This window comes from Cucumis sativus, chromosome 3 (genome assembly GCF_000004075.3).
Source record: "Cucumis sativus cultivar 9930 chromosome 3, Cucumber_9930_V3, whole genome shotgun sequence".
Taxonomy (NCBI): domain Eukaryota; kingdom Viridiplantae; phylum Streptophyta; class Magnoliopsida; order Cucurbitales; family Cucurbitaceae; genus Cucumis; species Cucumis sativus.
This window is the reverse complement of record NC_026657.2, coordinates 5,158,378-5,178,692: the sequence shown is the minus strand read 5'-3', so window position 1 is coordinate 5,178,692 and position 20,315 is coordinate 5,158,378. Positions and strand designations below refer to the sequence as shown.

Below are 20,315 nucleotides of genomic sequence, written 5' to 3'. Positions count from 1 at the left end.
AAAAATAAATAATAAAAATAAAACTAAAAGGTTTGATTTCCTTCCTATTTTTTCTCAACCATCCCTTTTTCTTCGTCATCACTCTCCCACTTTCTCCCACTCTATCACTTTCTCCCACTCTCCCACTTTCTTCCTATTTCTCTGTAATCTGCACTCCATCTCGTGATCTAAAAAAAAGCAATGGAGCTTGCCCTATAAAAAGGAAAGAGGAAAAAGAAAGCGGCGGGATCTTTTTTTTTTGATTATTGGAGGATTTAGAAAGAGGGGAAGAGTGAAAGAAGATCAAAAGGAATAACCTTTGGCATTGAAGGGAAGAGTGAAAGAAGATCAAAAAGGAATAACCTTTGGCATTGAAGGGCAGACCTGCTGGTAAGTTTTTTTTTTCTTTTTCCTCTTTTTATTCTTATTCTTGTTTAATGATTTTTTTTTTTTTTTTTCTTCTTCTTGTTTGATATACTGGCTTTTAATTATGAACTATCGTGTTCATCATTTTAACCATCATTTAACATGTTAATTTTATTATTTGTATCTTTCTTAATACTGAGCATTCTACCTTCCATATTAAATTTTTTATTTTTTATTTTTAATATTTGAACATTCTGTTCTGTGTTAATTTCTTTTCAATTGTTGTGTATCCATTATGTATATCCATTCTGTGTTAATTTTTAAATATTGAACATTCTGTTCTGTGTTAATTTCTTTTTAATTGTTGTGTATCCATTCTGTGTATCCATTATGTGTTATCTATTATGTATACCCATTCTGTGTTAATTTTTATATATTGAGCATTCTGTTATGTGTTAATTTTCTTTTACTACTGGGCATCTGTGTTAATTTCTTTTTAATTAATTAGCATCAATATATTTGTATTTGGATACTCATTCTTCATTGACACCCATTTTACCGTTAATTACTTATTACTTATATCCATATGGCATCCTTAATAATTATGCATAATTAATCAATTAGCCTTTTGTATTTGGTAATACTCATTCTTCATTGGCATCCATTTTACAGTTTTTGTTAATTACTTTATCCATGTATCCATATGGCATACTCTGTTAATAATTACTGTTATCCATATATTATCCATGTTAATAATTATGCGTGATATAATTAATATTTTGGCAACAACCATTTTTCATTTGGCCTATTAATTAATTAGCAACTTGTATGTGACATTTTCACTCCCTCATTCTAATTATTTGCATGATGTATTAATTAATCAGTATGCATATGTGGCTATAATTATTTGATATTTATTTTGGTGTGATTATTTATTCGCAATATTATTTATTTGCATATTGGGCCAAACCTACTTTAGCATTCAACTGTTAATTATTATTTGATATCCATTTGGCCTCGTTTAATTATGCATTAATCAATTATTTTGCATCCTGCATTAATCAATTATTTTGCATCATTTTGAATTAATTAATTATGTTGCATATGTTGTATTAATTAATTATCTTGCATCCTACATTAATATCTTTTACATTTTGCATATATTATCAATGTATTTATTTTATCTCAGCATATTACACCTAAGTATTTTTCAAATTTCATAATGTTTTGTCATTGTTATTATTTTTTTTTATAATAATGTAAATTGGAGAAAAAGTATTGTTTTTTATGGATTTTATAATTTAAAATCCATAAATACATGAAATTTTTCCGTTTGAAATTTAATTAATAGATTTTTTTTTTTTTAAATTAACACATTTCATATTTTAAATGAGACTGAGTAGTATTTTCTATGAATTTATTAATTCTAGATATATGAAATTTTTCATTAAACACCTATGATAGAGATTAAAATATCAAGTGTTGGTATCTTAATATTCTTAAGGTGAATAAAAATATTTTAAAACAAAAATAAACTTAATTTTTCTAATGGCTCCTATGCCACTCATAATCATCAATTCATGCTTAGTTTTTTACTTTCTTCGATATGAATTGATAAACATGGGACATTTAAACAAAACCTAAATAAAATTTTATTTTGTGAACCTTTATAATTTAATTTAAAAGATAAAATTGGGTAACCATTTTTTTGGGTGTTGTAGGGTGCTAACACCTTCCCTACACATAACTGACTCCGAACTTAAATCACCATTTTTTTTTCTTTCTTTTTTTTGGGTGACCAATCACACCTTAATATGATTGGTGGCGACTCCAAAATTTTTTATTAAAATAAAATAAACGGGGAGGTCGGCCGCTCCGCGTAGCGATCACGTCGCGACAATATCCTCAAGCTACCATCCTTAGAGACGAATAGACCGAGTGATTCAACTGTATGCTCAAAGAATATATGTGATTTTATGGGTGCAAGACAAAAGAATTGAGTTTAACTGTTGGATTTAGCCGAATTTTATTTTAATGCTCAAACGAGTTCATAAACGGGGAGAAACTAGTTTGAGATTGTTTGTGGTAGACAATCTCTATTGTCAATCCTTGTTGATTATCCTTATGCAAGGAAGAATCCCTAGGCTAAAAGATTTACCAGGAAATGGAAGCAGACAACAAACATCGTTCGGACCTTTCTAGAGAAGCCTCGAATCGGATGAAGAAGTAAGCAGATAAGAAGCGTCGCCCTCTTGAGTTTTGGGTGGGAGATCAGGTGATCCTCATCAAATTGTGACTTGAACAGATTCGGTTCTAGGGATGCAAAGACTAACGCCTCGTGAGAAAATACGAGGGACCAATAAAAGTTCTAAAAAAGGGTGGAGAATACATCCTACAGAGTGGCGTTGCCCACATGGATGAAAATTTATCTAGTAATTCATGTGAGTAACTTGAAGCTCTGCCATCAAGATCTTGATGACATGTAGCGCAATGTCATAGTCCAACCAACCATCTACCTCAGTCAGAAAGAAGATAAAGAAGTTGAAGAAATCTTGGCAGAGCGAGCGTGGAAGGGTCGAAGACCGCAATAAGGATCAACGTAGTGAAGTGGAAAAAACTAGTTGGAAACGTGTCAAAGACCTAGAAGCATGGACACAGAAGATAGAATGTAACGAGTATGCTTGTTGCTTTCCTTTTTATGTCATAAACCTAGGGTGTGACGTTTTTACATTTTCATATGCAAGCCTACCAGAACTAAAAATGTTCAAAATGTACTGTATGGGAGGCATAGTAGTTGAATCCCCGATCAAGCATTGTCGCACTCTTTGCAATCAAAGCTTTTTGTTGCAATTGACAGTCTTTCATGCTTTCTTTAACGATGTTTTCAATGAATTTATTTCTCTCTCATGTTTTATAAAAATATTCTTTCAACAACGTGAAGGGAGGCTACATTGTGTCATGAGTTTGTCCGCAATTTTCAGATTTTGATCGGCTAACTTGTTGAATGAGTAAAACAAGTACCACACAAATGCTCGTTTTATGTTTGAACGACTACAATTGTAACAGACAACACCTTGGCACTTCGAACATTAATGGACAGAGATGTGTGCACAAAGCGTTTGACGTCGTCGCACTACCTTTAGGCACCACAACACTATTTTATTTAATTCTTTTATGTCACCGCATAAAACCTAGATCTGATTCCAACCACTTAGGCTTGGATTCTCCATATTTTTTTAGTTCTTTTATGTGGATTTGGTTCCTGAACACTTCCCCATCATCGGACATATAGATGAAAGGCTAAAGTACTCGTTCTAGCTTGGATTTCTTAGAAATAATCTCTCTTTATTCTTTTGAACTTATGAGAACTTGAACTTGTTTATGTAATCTTTGGTTTTGATCCTGCTGTTTTAGAATGATATTTTGTTACATGTTCAGATGCACCGGGAATGTATAACTTTTGCTTTGCACTAAATCATTGACTCATGACAATTAGATAAGATTTAGTTTAAAGCAATAGACTAGGTTAGCTTATAAATCTCCTTTGATGCGCATTGTTCTATCCAACCTAGAATTTGAACATAATTTATGGTCAATTGGACGCATGAAAATTACGCATTCCACCTAAGGATCTCTTGAATTTAATGCTATTGAAAAATTCAATTATGCATGTTTAATCGTATTGGATTAGAACAATTAGAACTTTGAGATTGTTTAGTTATCTTAAGTAATTAAATTGGTTAGGTGAAGATTGCATATAGACAAGTAATATAATGATCGTTCAAAATGAATAAAATTTTTTTGGATAGGGAGAGATCGTTATAATCCAAGTTATGCATCTTTAAATTAAATTTTTTCAACTATATTCTTTGTTTGGAGCTATTTACTCTCTTGCAATCAAATTCCATCCCAAGCCATCCCAATATCTAAATTTATTCTTTCGTGCTGATCGACCTGATCTTGCCACTTGTACTACTTAGTAGTATAGGTGGTATTGATTTGTATATATAGTATAAATTTCAATTGATTGGCCGTTTACGGGCGATGGTAAAAAGGCTACATCAATCTTCAAACTTTAAAATTTATTTATGATATACATCAAATGATAAATTTTACTTTGTGTAATTTATCCCTATACTTTATGATGCATAAGTTTTCAAACCTTTTATATTCATATCTGATCAATGTTTTGTTTTGCAAAATTTTAATCCAAATTTCTATACAACAAGAAAACGGTTAAACAAATCATGGGGTAATTATTTTGTTAAAAGAATACTTTAATCTAAAGATACAAAGAATCAAAATAGGTTTATGTTTTGACAGAATACTTACCAAAAAGGATTGAACTTACTTAATCTACCACCAAACCAAAAATAGTGATTGTTTGAAAGCACATTGACCCAAATCTCATTTTGAAAAAGTTGATAAATTAAAGTGAACCAAATTAAAATAGGATTCTAAAATTATAAATGTTACACCTTAAAAGAAACTGAACAACAACAATATCAATTCCAAATTGACCATGCATGTGAGAGATTACATTAATATTAGATAAAACAACCACCAAAAAGGAAAACAAAGTTTCTTAATGATCATATGATCATGATGAATGAAGAAGAAAGTTTTCCAAGAGTTGGAAAAAAGAAAGAGCTGTGGAAGTTGCCATTTTCTCCAAGTGAGTTTGTTCAACTTCATCATCACTCAGTTCAGTTTCATAAACAACTTTGAAATCCACGAGGGTTTCCTTTTCACTGATGGAAGAAAGTCTGAACGTTGTGTTGAAAGAACGAAACCCTCTTTTCAATATGTTTCCTTCCATCACTTCTATCCCAAATTCATGCTTTGTTTCATCAAGTTTTACTATCTTTTCCTTTTGCCTTTTCATCATCTCCTCATCTGCAAATATCATATTCTTCTTTTTCAATACTCTCTCAAATCATCCTTTCAATATTTGGATTATCTACCCAAAATTTATTTTTTTCAACAAGGATACAAAGATTTGGAGATATAGTAAAATAAAAAAATTTGCAAATATGACAAAATTTAGATTTAGTTCGAAATTTTATCATATGGAAGAAATTTTACAGTATTAAGAATCAAAATCATATTCTAATTACTTTTTTTTTTCTTTCTAAACTATGTTTCCCACTTTAAAACCCATTTTACATTCATAGCATTAGATCATTTGGTTTTTGGATTAATATCATAGTTTTTATTTTTTATATATACTGGAAACATTAATTAAGTTCATGCTAATTAATAAAATTTGAGAATTTTTTTATTTGGGGAAAATTTAATAACAGCTAAAATCTAATCTAGTACCCAGGCGGATTGACAAATATTAATTAGATGAAAGCAGTAAAGAAATTAGGTGTAGAAAGGAAAAAAACCAGATCAACTGACTCACCATGAACAAGATGGAAGAGCAAGACAGAGCCAAGACCACCATCTCCATGAATGAGCTCAACTTTTTCAACAGTGTTGGGCATGAGCTTTGGAACAATAAATCTCAAGTCTTTAACCAAAGCTTTCCAAAGAGTTTCAATTCCAACCCCAACTTTTGCCTCAGCTTCAACCTCCTTAACCATGGCTTTAATTTCTTTAGCCTTTATTTTGCTTGTAGTTCCAAATTAAAGAAATCATTTTTGTGTTGTAAAGAATGAGATATATATGCAGTAAAAAACTCAACAGTTGTGTAGAGGATCAACAAATGGCTTTCATGCATTGTTATTGTTATTTTGTTTCCTTTTATATGTTGGATGCTTTGGAAAACGATCAGACTTGTGGATCATGCCAAATTAATTGTTATAATTGTCACAAACAATAGTATTTAAAAGCTAATATTGAGGTTCCGTTAATTAAATAAGTGAATATATAGACAAGTTAAATAAAGGAGGAGAAAAGTAGAGTATAGCATTACTAGATATTTTTCTTATGAAATAGAAAAGTATGATGAGATCATGAGAAACTTTGATCATATTTATTTTGTGTCACATCAACCTGTTTTTAAAAAGTAATGAAGAGTTCGTAGTCCCCAGTTTTTTACCACAAAAGAAAAAAGAAAGGTTAGGTTGGCCCTCCGGCCACAGAAACAAATAAACTAATAACAACAAAACTTAGAAAAGGTAGGAAGGAATGGCCAAAAACAAATAAAAGAAAATAACAAAAACAAAAGAGGGCGCAACACCAAATCCACAAAAGGACGAAACCAAAGACATCATTCAACAACTCGATCGAGATAAAGTAAAACATACTCCACAGAGAGACAGCAGAAAAACAACCACACAACGCAACATCCACTCAAATTCAACATACCTTCAACTAAATTACTAAAATTCTTGCTTTATTTTTTTATACTCTCTATCTATCTCAATAAAATAAAATTTATGGTGTCTTCTAAATCTCTACCATAATTTCAACTAAACAAACAGAAGAAAAATGGAGGTGGGTGACAAATATTTAAAAATAGAACATTGGGTGTTTCACACAATTTTTCTATTATGCGTACCTATGTATATATGTGTGTATATTTAAAAATAAAAACATAAAAATGAAAAAGAGAAGAATAAAAAAAGAGGTACTTTCTAGGTTTTTTGCAAATAAAATGTTTCATAGAAATTAAAAATAGCATAATAATTTTAGAAGCCAACATGTAGAGAAATAATCCCGGAAATAAATAAAATAAAATAAAATATACGAGAACTATAGGAAATTTGAAAGTGGTAAAGTTTATAAATTTCTTACCGCATCCACGCATGACTAACAACTCTATTTTGGTATAAGCATGTGTTAGTCACGCGAGTGACTCCATAAGTAGGAACACAATACATATTAGATGTGGGGTATAAATTCAAAAGCATGTAACAATCAACATAAACATGACATGAATCATTAGTCATAAAGTCTATAATCATGTAATCCATATAACATGCATAATCATAATACAATATCAATCATCAACTATAACATCATATTAGACATTTTAGCTCCCATCAATGCATAATAATAAATACATGCAAGTTCTTAAATTCGTGTTTGAAAGTTCAGTAGTATAATCTTTTATCTAAGATTAGTTGAAAATAATTCTTGGTTGATAGTAAATTTTCCTCGGTTGATTTAATCCTAAACAAAAAGGGCAAATTTTAATAACTTACTTAATAAAAAAGATACCGGCCAACCTCTCAATTTTTCCAATTTAAGTTATCCAAAATTTAAGGTCGAAACCAAATCAGGTTTGATTGGAAAATTTTTCAAATTTAAACATTAGAGAGAATTAACCAAAAATTACAAAAGAATTATCCAATTCAACAATATATAGAAAAATCTCCAAAAATTTTAGCCAATTAAACCTTGGATGAAAAGAATCCAAAAATTAATTTATCAAAACTTTTAACTTTTATAGGTAAAACCTACCTCAAACATGTGCAATTAATTATCTTATATTCCAACAATTATAATTATATTTCATCATTAATTCACTTTTATTTTTTCATATTAATTATTTACAAAACCAAATAATTAATATCATACATAATTCCAATTCCACCAAAAACATTTTTCTTACAGGATCTCAAAAGTCAGATTCTTAATTCTTTTAATTAACTAAATCCTCTCCGATAAACTAGTTATTTTAAAAAAAATACATAAATTCCAACGTCAATTATCTTAATCCAATAATTCAATTTTAGCTTCAATTCCCAATATAATACTCAAATAATTTAACATAATTAATAAAAAAATTCTTAAAATTTGGGATGTTAACTTCTTTTTCCAATAATTATACAATAATATATAATCATTAATTTTCTACTTATTAAATATATATAACCAAAACTATATAATTAATAACATTCTCAAACCAAATTCCAAAATAAATTTATTAACTTCCAATTCCAATTAATCTAACACCAAATAAATTGGAATTGGGAGTTCAATTAAGAAAAACAAAGAGTTTAATTTAGCTCTAATGTTAAATATGACCTAAATTCATGTGGTTGTGTTTGTGGGTCTGATCCATGAACCAGCCGAGCTGATGGAGATCAACTTTATAAATAGAGGAGTTCTTTTCATTTAGGAGGACATAAATTTTTATTCCATAAGATTTGGAGAGAATTCTCTCAAGAACCAGAAGACTCTCTAACTTCTAAAGTCGACCACTATCAAGTATTGAAGTTTTTTTGAAGATACAAGCTTTCTTCCAAGACTCTAACTTCAAGCATCACGTGCTCTATTTCCTCAAATCAAGCATAGACATTCAATGAAGAGAGAATTATAGGGTCACATCATAATCTACATACCAACACAAATTTAACTCCACAAAACACGTTTATTCAAAAGCTTCGTGCAAATAGCATGTATTTTCATACAACATATAGTCACATGTACTAATACACGTGGGCAACGAGAATGACACTCGGTCATTACATGTTAATCATGAACATCTATATTATACCCTATATTATGTATAATATTTATAGTAATTTTTTAATATTTGGTACTTAAAAGTTATATTCCATGTAAATTTTACTTCTTAAATATAACATCAAGAAACAAGTTAAAATTAAATTTAATTAAAAAGTATATATAGAGAGTTTTTAATGACGTGTAAAATACCCTTGTGTTTAAGGATAATTGCAATGAGTAGCATTTTTAGAAAAACTAGTTAGTGATACAACAATTTTTAAAACAAATTACAAGTATAGCCAACATTATTATTATTTTTTGTTTATTTCAAAAACAGTCTTGATTTCAAATGGAAAAAATCTAGTGTGATTTTATTTGTCATCTTTTTAACCAAACACTCATCATGTTTGTTGGAATTTTGTGAGATCCGTTCCTAATTTGGTTAAACGATTGTGTAAAATAGCTAGACGATCTTATAAGGAAAAAAAGGGATAAAGATTGTGTAAACGAGATAGAATGATTGTATAAGAGACTGAACGATTGTATAAGAAGGTAGACAATCGTGTAACAGGTTAAACAATCATGTAGAAAATTAAAGAGGTTCTCAAGGTTAATTACTTCAGTGGGGTGATTTTCTAGGAGTCATGGGATGCAAAGACTTAGGTTTTAGTTAAGAAGGAGATGATGAAATTATAAAAGTTTAAAAAATGACTAATCCAACTTAGGACTAATATAAATAAGAGAAGAAGACAAAAAGAAAGGATGTCATCTGAGATTTTACAAAGAGAAAAACTAAGAGATCAAAAGCGTTGCAAAGGAAGGCTGAACATTCTTAGAAAGGGAATTTAAACAGTGAGTAATTTTCTAAAATTTTATTAGATTTTAAAAGCTTTAATGTTATACTGATTTGTATTAATATTTCATACATGAATGTTTTCAAATAGATTTTGAATGAAAATTTATGTTATGCTTTATGTGTTTAAAATGAATATGAAATTGTGTTCAAACCATTAGTCATTTTCCTATCAATGGACTAGTTTTTATGTGCACATAATGAGTAAAGGCAGTCATGTAGAGAGTGTATGCTGGTGGAATGATATGGGACAAAGCATATAAGAATGACGTGTTGTGAGAAGGGAGCATGCGTTCTTGCTAGGTGATGCAGGGAAGGGAAATATGCATAATAAAGATAGGCGACGTGCTAAGACAAGATAACATGAGAATGGAAGTTTAGTAAGTGTTTTGAGCTAAGCGAGGAAGAACTAGACAAGAAGAAAGTTAGGCGGTAGTGAACACTTAACCAAGTACCAAGTGATGAGCAAGGTGAAGACGAGCCAAGCGAGGGAAGGAAGACGACTCATTAATCGAAACTAGTTAACTAAACACATCTTAAGGTTAGGATTAAACTTAATTAGAGAAGATATTAAACTTACACATGTAAGACACTAAGTTGGAGCTGACAAGCTAAGATGAGTTTAAAGATGACTAATCCAATTTAGAATTAGTATAAATGGATCTTAAGAGTTCCAGGGAAGTTATAACGAAGTTCTAAGTATTGAAACTCTATAAAAAATGCACCCAAAAAGGAGAAGAAGAAGGAAATTTAGAATAGAGCTAGGAGGAAACATTTAATTTTTGTGGTGACCCTTTCAAAGAAAGAACAAAAGTTTCTAAAGATTATCTTTTTCTAAGTCATGTTATGTTATGTATAGTACAATTCATGTTATAATCTTATTTATGGTTTATAAGAAAAACATGACCATTTGAAAGTATGTTTCTAAGTTAATGAGTTTCATTTTATGTTGCTTGTATGAAATGTTTCTATGCGAGTAAATCATTATATTTATTCCTATTATGAGCTAGCTATTATGTGCACATAAGAGTATAGGCAACCATGCATTGAGTGGTCCACATGGTGAAAACGTCATTATATTGGATGTGTTGAGAGATCTACATTCGAGTTGACCACCTGAGTAACTAGAATCGAACATGTAAATCTCTAAGGATGTTGTTGATCAAATGAGCCATCATAGTAGTCTATGTGTGGGGGGATGGTTCCATGTCTAGGCGAAAGAGATAAGTAGAGGCTAATGTGGTGTTCGTTGTTTTTAGCACATGATGAGGCATTGTGAACTTAATCTTGCAAAATGAATTTACACACGTACTTGTTTTTCACTCAAAGGTTTTCCTAAAATGTCACTTACGTTTTAAGTTTTCCTTTCCCAGGTAAGCAAAATGAGGAGGCCACATTGTGAAGGCGACCCACTGTGTTGTGTCAAGAAAAAAGAGTTGGACAAGTTGGAGTTTAAGTTTAGAAGCTTTAAGGTTTTTAGCATAGCCTTGTATTTGTACTGAGTTTGTTAAGGAATTAATAACGTGTTAAGTTCTTAAGTGTTGCGTTCTCATACTGCGAAGAAAAATTCAATTGAAGTTTAAATTCTAGTAAAAACTAAGTTTAAGTTTCGAACTTTCTGGCACCTCGTTAGAGGCATTGAAATTGTCCAAGTCGTGTTCACTCTTGGGAACGCGAGGGAAGGACGTGTTTTGGGTGGGGGCGTGACATTATTTGTGATACAAAAATATTGATGATGATAGTATGGTATCAATGGTAGTTTTCTATAAAAATGAGTTTATTAATGATATATTGTTATCAGGTCTATCAATGACTGACTTTAAAAAATGGAAATTTCATGTATTCAATTATTTTTTTTGTACATTTTTTATGGGCTATAAGGGTTAGAGGAAATTTTTGTTATACTTGCAATCAATTAGAAAAAAGTGTTTATCAATGATAGACTTTTATAAAAGCAATCTATCAATGATAGACTTCTTGTAAGATCCGAATTTTGTGCTTCTTGAAAAATAGTTTTTTCTTGATGGACATTGCCCATGATCTTATCATAAACCCAAAATTATAATTTTTTGGGATAGTTGCAAATTTAGCCGTTAGATATAAAATAATTAAGTATATAGCAACGTTTTAAAAGAATTGCAAATACAGCAAAATTTGTCAAATTCTATCAATGATAGAAGTTTATCATCGATAGACCATGTTGTAAATATTGATCTATCATTGATAGATCATACAAATTTATCAGCGATACAAGTCTATCCCCGATAATTTTGCTATATTTGCAATTTTTTTTAAATGCGGTTATATCTTTAATTATTATTCATAAAATGGTCATCAATTATAATTATCCAAATTTTTTTTCTTAATGGGCAATACCTGTTAAGACATCATTTTTCTTGATTGACTTTTTTCATTATCTTCTTATGGTATTTGTCTATCAAGAAACCCTAGACACATCAAAAAATCCAAAACAAATATATTAATTTTTTTCGGTGATAGTCATTGCAAATCAAGAAAATTCATCATTTGATGGGCCTCGTCCATCATGAAAATCTAACGAACTCGATGGGTATTGTCAATCAACTAATATATTATCCTTAATGTTTTTTGTCCATCGAGAAATAGTTTTCTTGACATTTGTGCACCATCAACAAAACTAAGAAAACTTTGTCCATCAAGAAAATCAAGAATCCACATTTTTTATGTTTTTCGTATTTCTTCAACAAAGTAAGAGGACTTTTCTTGACGCACATGACCATCAAGATAAACATTGTATCAAGAAAATATTTTTCTTGATGGTTCTTTGCCATGACCATCAAGAAATCAAAATTTGTGTGCGTCAAGAAAGACCAAATTTATAGTAGTGGTAGTTCGCAATGCAATTCAGTAGAGCAATGAACAACTAAATCACATTACAGACGGATTCATCCTCAAGTTACAAGATGCGAGCACAACACGACAAGAGGTCGTTGTCCAGTTACAAACCATATCGGAGCTGACTATGATCGATAGGTGTCGCTTATTGCGTATATTGATGCACAACGTCGAAGACATGAAAGAATTCCTCAATATACCCCACGAAATGAAGTTCTCATTCTGTAGTGTCATTCTGAAAGAAAAACCTTAACTTGTTTGCAATATATTCCATTCTCTTACTCGTCTGTTGTTTTAATATGCGTATTGAATGCTTTTTCGTATTTTTATCTATGTTTTATGGCTATTGGACTATTATGTTAACCCTAGTATGTATTGAACTTGGTTTTTCCAATTCCATTTAGCGCATTGTTTTTAGTTCAGTGCTCTAACTAATTTACGATGGAAAAAAATTTGATTTTAAAGACCTCTCACGCTAAGCTCTTTATAAAACAAATGTTTCACTAATCTCGAGTCTATAACGAAAAATTGCAAATCGTGTTGAAAAAAATAATATGTTTTATTATAATTACATATATTAATATTATTTATTTAAAAAACAATATGATTTATTATTAATACATATATCAATATTAATTATTTTATAAAAAAAATCTAAAAATCTCATAATCCTCCCTCCAAATGTATATTATCATAATACTACACCAATAACTCTTCCCCAAACGCATATTGTAATAATACTACAATAATAATTCTTCCCCCAAACACATTATTACAATACTACTATCATAATATCTCCCTCAAACACATACTATCATAACATTATCATTCATATCTCATTCCCCCAAACACATGCATGTTACCATAACACTACCAACAATAACTATAATCTCAAACATATATTATCATAACACTTTTCCTCTTCCAAACACACCCTAATAAAAAGAACAATTATCCACCTCTCCCAGCTCAGATGGAATAATGTTAGAAAACCAAGAGGGCGGATTAGAAAAACCAAAAATATAAAGAAAATGAAGAGATAGCATAAGAAGCTAAGCTATGGCCCCCATGCAAATGCTTCGTGTAGAGTACACCAAAAAAGAGAAGATGCAAAACACATTTAGTGAAATTTATAAAAGAAAAATGAAAAAAAATTGCAAATGCGGTGAGCGTGGATCGAACACGCGACCTTCAGATCTTCAGTCTGACGCTCTCCCAACTGAGCTATCCCCGCGGTGATTTTAGAATAGAAAGTTATATTATATAGACAAGAAATAAACTTTTGATTTTTCAAGGGCCAATGTGTGAATGTATTAGCTATGAATTCCAACCTCATTTTGTTTCTGTAAAAGGACCAACAGAAGCCACTGGATAACGAGGCAGCCGTATACGGAACCATCAATAGCATCTCACTCTCACTCACACTCACACCAGATAATCAATAATCCACCATGAATTTCTTCTTCACCACTGAGATTTCAAACCCTTCTTCCTAATACTCCCTTCATTCCCAAATGACAAGTTTCATCAGATTTTCTACCTTCAACATACTACACAACAATTTCTGCAACAAACCCACCAAATTCAATCCTCTTCCCCCTCCCAAGGTTGTCTTCTGCAAACCAAGTGGGCTTCGTTTGAGGTTTTATGGATGGAGATTGTTGTTTCCCGGTGGTGGTTGGGTTGACCAACGGGTTTTTGGAAAGCATGGAGGGTTTAAGGGAAAAAGAGGGCGGCTAATTGTTGCAAGGTTTAACCAGGGTTTTGGGTTTAACGGCGGCGGTGGTGACGGTGGTGACGGTGGTGACGGCGGAGACGACGGGGCAACTGCGAGGCTTGTGGGTAATATTGCTTTGGCTGCTGGCTTAACTTACCTCTCGGTGACAGGGCAGCTTGGCTGGGTTTTGGATGCCATTGTTTCCATTTGGGTCTGTATTCTTCTTCTTCTTCTCCCTTTCTCTCTCTGCTTCTGCTTTTGTTTCTGGAGTTTAAGATCTGTTTTTTCTCTTTGGAAAACTGGGTGAAATGTACTTGATTTGCTTGTGTTAAGCAGTTTTAGTTTTAGTGATTATTGATGAACATTTGAATGACACTATTCTTTTACTTGCTTTTTTGTTTTAATTTTGCTGGTATTATCAATTCTGCGTTCAACGTAGTCCATTTATCTTATTAAGACAATAAGATCCTCTGCATGTCTCAAAGATGGTGGGTTCATCAATCTTGGATATAAAATTCAATTTTTGTTTTTGGATTGAATATCAAAATCACTTACTTACCTAACAACTTAAACTAATGAAGTGATAATTTAATTATATCAACACTTCAACAATCCCTATAACTAGTTCTTATTCTGTATTTCTTAAACTTTCAAAAGAAACATAGAAATTTTCCTTTTAGTTGTGATGGAAGGGGAAGGGGAGCTTTTCCACCTTACATTAGAGGGCATTTTCTTTGATAGCTGTGGAGAGTAAAATGAGAATGGTTAGCTATTATATTAAATTTATCATTACCTACTAGTTTAAGCTTTTAAGTGAATAGGTGATTTAAGATGATATCAAAATAGGTTGTTTCAGAATGTCGTGGATTCAAGCCTCTACAATATTATTTCTTCCCCAATTAATATTTACTTGCTTGACTATTCTTCATATTTCATGTCTGCAAGTGAATGAAGTATTAGATATTATATTTAATTTATTCTTACCCATTAGCTTGAGCTTTTAAGCTTTTAGATGATTGGTGATTTAAGAACCATAAGTATATATAACATTCTTGCTGAGAGGTTGATTGAGAGAGTGTGGCTCACTTCAATCCCTCCCTTTAGATATATGCTATCGAGTTCTTTTATAAAATTTAGTTTTGTTTTGCATGGAATATCTCCAATCTGAAGTTTAGTTGTGTTTTTGGATGGAATATCTTTGATTTGCTTCCTCTGGCTCAGGCTTTGAAAACTGGTTTCTAGTGGGAGAAAAATGTGTGTATGTAGCTCTCTTTTGTTTGGATTCAAGAACTGGTGGAAGATGAATTCCTTTTTGTTTTAGCTTTTAGAGCCTTGGTTTAATCTGTTAACATATATGGCCATTCAGCTTGTTGCAGTTCTTGTACCAATTGTTGGAGTGGCCGCTTTTATATGGTGGGCAGGACGCGATATAGTTCAAAGCAATGTTAGTCTATATTATATCTTTTGCATTTTCAACCTCAAATCTTGAGCCTATATAACTTCTAAATGACATGCTGTCACTTCTTGTCTTGCATTTGCAGTGCCCTAACTGTGGAAATGAATTTCAAATATTCAAGTAAGTGATCTTGAAAGAACTCGTTTGAGGAGATTACTCGATTTTGAAATGATTAGCACACTTCATTTACCATCCATATTGCAGATCAACTCTGAATGAAGAGCTGCAACTGTGCCCTTTTTGTAGCCAACCTTTTTCTGGTAAATACCAAATTTTTATAGATCCCAAGTTCTTATTGTTGTTGGATCGTGAACTGTTAGTTTATCATGGTTTGGTTTGTTTCGTTTTCCTTTTCCTTATATGCAAGAACATCGAATACTGCATAACAACTTCTTATTTATTTGTGTATATTGATTCTTCCTTCACAAATTCAGTGGTGGATGACAAGTTTGTGAGGGACTCAGTGAAGTTCTCCAACAAAACTTCTTCCACCTTTGGACAAGCTTTTAGTGACTTTACTTCTCCAAGAAAAGGTAAGATTCTTCCTGGACTAAATCAATCTTCCCACCCCCCAAAGAAATATTCAACCTACTCGAAACCCAACCACCTCTTGTGATTGATTGAAGGGAAGGAAACTTCTGGTGCAGTTGTTGACATAGAAGCAGAAGTAAAAGATGTGGACTGAACTCGTCTTGGTAAGCGATTGATTTTGTTGTCGACCATAGTCATAAGATACTCGTAAGTATTCAAATAGCATGCTTTTTCTTATGTAATGCTTGTGAACCATGGATTGCAGTTAGTATTCTTCAGAAGCACATCAAATTTAGGGGGACAAGTTCAGTTGGTTCAATTGGGTTTGCCAGATTGAATTAAGTTTTGACACTGGAGATCTTTGTATATTCGTTATATGTTCTTCATGGGTAGGAATTTCCAATTCTGAAACAACTGTAGAAATTTGTGAAATGCCTTCACTTTTGTATATTGATTTTGATACAACAAGTCTAAGGTACAATCTTTACTCTGTAACTAATAAAGACTGATGAACTACAACATAAACTCTTTGCTTATTTAATTCAAACATTGGAAAAGTCACGTTTTTGGATACCTTTTTTATTTTTATATACTTGAGGATATTGTCTCGAAAACCCGAGAAGCTAGTGTCTTCCATCTCCAACTTTCTGCAGGAGAGAACAGAGGCAAGTTAGACCAACAACGTCTAAGCCATTCAAACAATAATATGCAGAGAAAAAGAAAGGTTAGTATTGATCTTTTTAAATCACATTTTCTTCCAACATATTGGAATAAATACTTACTGGCTCTTAAAGTTATTAATCATATCCAGCCAATGTTAGATTTAGACAAAATTGAAGGAATAGAATTTTACTAGACCTAGACATAAATTTAAATGAACATCTAATGGATCAATTTTAGAATGTGTCAAATTTTCAACCAAAGTTAGTTTTCTTAGCTGCTGCTTCTGTAATAGGAGGAGTTCACAGGGCATTCTAATTTCAAATCTGCAAATGAAAAGAGAGGAAGACTATTATTCTGTTTACAGACGAGAAATGGAAGATTCTCAGGTAAGGGCAAAGATTGTAGCTAAGACTGTCTCTACTCTGTGCCGTCTCTGCATCTGGTTGAAGCAGGGATGAGACCCTACAGTCTCTATCCAGTGCCCTTCCCGCTTGCTATTAGTCTAAGTATCAATGCAATGTCTTTCTTATATGTCATTTTAGGCGATATATTGTTGTGGCTGGTCTTACTAAGAGTAATAGCAACTACTGGGTTTGCTTGCTAGAACCCTTACGATGAAGCACTTGAAAGTTGGAGTGACATTCTCTTGCTCTCTCCGACTATTATGCCCAAGACCTTATTTTCTATTCCTTCTTGACAGAAATCTACTAAAGATTGGAAGTTTAGCACCAAATAGAGAACCTCAATGTTAAAAAGCTTAATCATTAATTTAACCTTTATTATTTTAGAAAATAAACCAAAAGCTTCTTAAAACAATTTGGAATTTTCTGATCCATTGGTTCACTACCAAAATCGAGATTTGAAAATTGAGCAACACCTCTTTCATATCTACGTCTTTTTCCTATATTGTTTACTTTCTAAGGTCAGAGATGGGTTTTTTTAAGAGATGAGGTAAAATAACTATGTGAGGTTTAAAATAATGATGTTGATGGATAGGATATATCAAAGTGTTAATTGCAGACATTTTGATTTTGATCTCGACCGATATTTATGAAAAATTATAAAAATAAATTCAAATTAGTAAACAAGTATTTTATTATTTCTGAAAAATTATAAAAGTAAAATAGTTTGAAAATAAATTCAAATTAGAAAACATGTATTTAATTATTTATTTTTTAAATATGTCTATTATTTATGTTAGTCCCATTTTTATGTTTATTTTTTTTTTGTAATTTGTAGATTTTTCTATGATGTAATGAAAATATCACTCATCCCTTTTATAGATATCGAATTCATGAAAATGTAAAAATATAAATAGAAATATATGAAAATTCAAAATTATGGTCTTTAACTTAAAATTTTAGTTTTTATGTTGAATGGTGTAAAAATTGGATAGGTGAAAAATATTTTGAATTTTTTTCAAATTTAAAGTATTTATGAAACTTTTTAATAGTTGGAGGGTATTTTGGAAACAAAACTAACGGTTTTCATTCAAAACTTTCAAAACTAACGGAAATGGTAGTTTTGAACCATTTTAAAAAGTTTTGAAGTCTTTTTTTTTTTTAACTTTTCAAAATTTATGGATATTTTTTACACAAACTTAGAAAAGAAAAAAATAATAAATAAAAATGAATACCAGATTTTTAACTTGGTTGTTTCTCGATTTCTTGGCCCTATCTTGGTGAAAAGTAGGGAATGACACTCCAACACAACACATTGGGAGAAGGACATTATCGATTCATGAAACTAAATCACGAGCAACAAAACCAAGAATAAAGCAGCTCATTCCTTCTAAAGGCTACTTTCTTTTTGGAAGGAAGAACTAATCATATATTCCTTAAATAAAGTTCTAAAAAAGCCATACCTCTTCCTTCTTGCCTTTAGTGAAGAAATCGTAGGCCCCATAAAGAACTAAACCCCATCCAGTCAAAGATACAATCACAAACTGTGAATACAAATACATGTTAGTAAGATGTGTAGTGATTGTAAAAACCAATGCAAAAATTCAAGAAATCAATCAATTCGAAGATTTATATAAGATGGAAGGTAGCATTAATCATGTCTCTAATAATTGTTTCCAAAAGATACATGAGTGTTACTGTTCTCCACGGGATTATAATGTTTAACCAGAGTAATCAGCATGTACTCGGTTTGTTTAACTATTGTATTACACACTATCCATCGCGGTGTCGGAGTATCCAACATGTAAGTTCAACACCACAAACATGTTAACCAAACTAAAATGTGTATGCATCATAGTATATGATTGGAACGAAATAATCAGAGTTCAAATGATAATCAGTTTCAGTAATTAGTACAAGCTCACATGTTCTCGTTTCCATCTGGATGGATTAAAGGGATCCTCCCAAAAGTTCACCTTCGGAGGTCCATGATGATCTGCAAGATTACAAAAAAGTAGAACAAACAAATTACTTGTAGATCCAAGTTCATCAATTACTTCAGCTCTCAAATCTGATAGCAGCATTTACATGATGAATCAGACGTAAACTGTAAAGTTATCGGGGCGTCGTGCCAAGTTCCATAGACACACGATTGTATAGCTAGCTACGCATGACAATAATTCTCAGTAACCGAAGTTTGGTTTAGAAAGTTTGAGTCTCATTTGCATAAAGAATACGTTATAAAGTCAAGTCTATGTAACTTTTAATTGGTTTTCAAGTCTATAAAAGCTGTAAAAGTTGGAAGTGGAGTATCGTAGAAATGGATTTTTTTACCCTTATGAGTTTACATAAAATTGATATATAACGTAGAGCAGATTGCAGAGAATCAACAAATTCATATATGATATGAACAATTTCAGATATCAAGGAAGAAAAACCCAAAGGCAAATGATCGAGGAGACAAAAAATGTGGTCATGGAGCCAGTTCTACTACTGGTTCTAATTCCTAATTCATCGAGTAACGAATAGTTATTATACCGAAATAAGCACATAGATTTCTAGTTCCTTCCAATTTCAAAGTTTCTCAGCATCCAATCATTAGTAGCTCGGGGTGAAGGACAAACTAAATTACGAACTGTAAAGAAAGCAATAATTGGAAAACGTAAATACCGCCACCGCCGGCGAGACCGCGCCGATGCGTTAGAGAGGCGATTTGAGGCGTAGAAAGTGAGTTGTGCGACAAAAGTATACGGCGAGGTGCCGCCATCCATGCCGCCATGGTTGGGTGCTCTGCTGTTGGAGAAATTGTGCCGAAAAGAGTGTACCCCGTGGAACTTCAGAGAAGCCTCAAGTGTCGTTACATCGCATCGTCATTCGAAATTCGGTTGTATTTATATTTAAACAATTTCTTTTGAAGGGAATTTTCAAAAAATAGCATAATTATAAAAGACTATTATTAATAAAATATAAAATTTTGCTATTCTTATAAATGCTCCTTTTCAAGTATAGATTGAAAATTGAATTATGGAAATTGTCCTTTCAAGTTTAAGTACGATGTCAATAAACAAGTTC

At 31.6% G+C, this 20,315-nt stretch overlaps 2 protein-coding genes and 1 non-coding gene across 3 annotated transcripts; 1 reads left to right on the top strand and 2 right to left on the bottom strand.

Moving 5' to 3' along the window:
- Positions 1-4,780: 4,780 nt before the first annotated feature.
- Positions 4,781-6,120, bottom strand: LOC101209964 (phytohormone-binding protein). Its single transcript, XM_004149259.3, has 2 exons — positions 5,753-6,120; positions 4,781-5,241 (listed from the first exon to the last, which is right to left on the bottom strand). The coding sequence occupies exons 1-2, from the start codon at positions 5,931-5,933 to the stop codon at positions 4,946-4,948; spliced, it is 477 nt and encodes a 158-aa protein (XP_004149307.1). The 5' UTR covers positions 5,934-6,120; the 3' UTR covers positions 4,781-4,945.
- A 7,516-nt stretch (positions 6,121-13,636) lies between these two features.
- TRNAF-GAA lies at positions 13,637-13,709 on the bottom strand. Its single transcript has one exon. It is a non-coding gene; the product is annotated as a tRNA-Phe (tRNA).
- Positions 13,710-13,798: 89 nt separating this feature from the next.
- On the top strand, positions 13,799-16,752 carry LOC101205846. Its single transcript, XM_004149243.3, has 7 exons — positions 13,799-14,403; positions 15,559-15,636; positions 15,734-15,768; positions 15,853-15,908; positions 16,083-16,181; positions 16,275-16,343; positions 16,445-16,752. Exons 1-6 carry the CDS (start codon positions 13,990-13,992, stop codon positions 16,331-16,333), a joined length of 741 nt encoding a protein of 246 aa, XP_004149291.1. The 5' UTR covers positions 13,799-13,989; the 3' UTR covers positions 16,334-16,343; positions 16,445-16,752.
- Positions 16,753-20,315: the final 3,563 nt, after the last annotated feature.

Coding starts and splice junctions, on each gene's coding strand:
- LOC101209964 (XM_004149259.3), bottom strand. CDS start 5,933: ATGGTTAAGGAGGTTGAAGCTGAGGCAAAAGTTGGGGTTGGAATTGAA. Junction 5,242..5,752: donor GCTCTTCCATCTTGTTCATG/GTGAGTCAGTTG, acceptor TGATATTTGCAG/ATGAGGAGATGATGAAAAGG.
- LOC101205846 (XM_004149243.3), top strand. CDS start 13,990: ATGACAAGTTTCATCAGATTTTCTACCTTCAACATACTACACAACAAT. Junction 15,637..15,733: donor GCGATATAGTTCAAAGCAAT/GTTAGTCTATAT, acceptor TTGCATTTGCAG/TGCCCTAACTGTGGAAATGA. Junction 15,769..15,852: donor AATGAATTTCAAATATTCAA/GTAAGTGATCTT, acceptor TCCATATTGCAG/ATCAACTCTGAATGAAGAGC.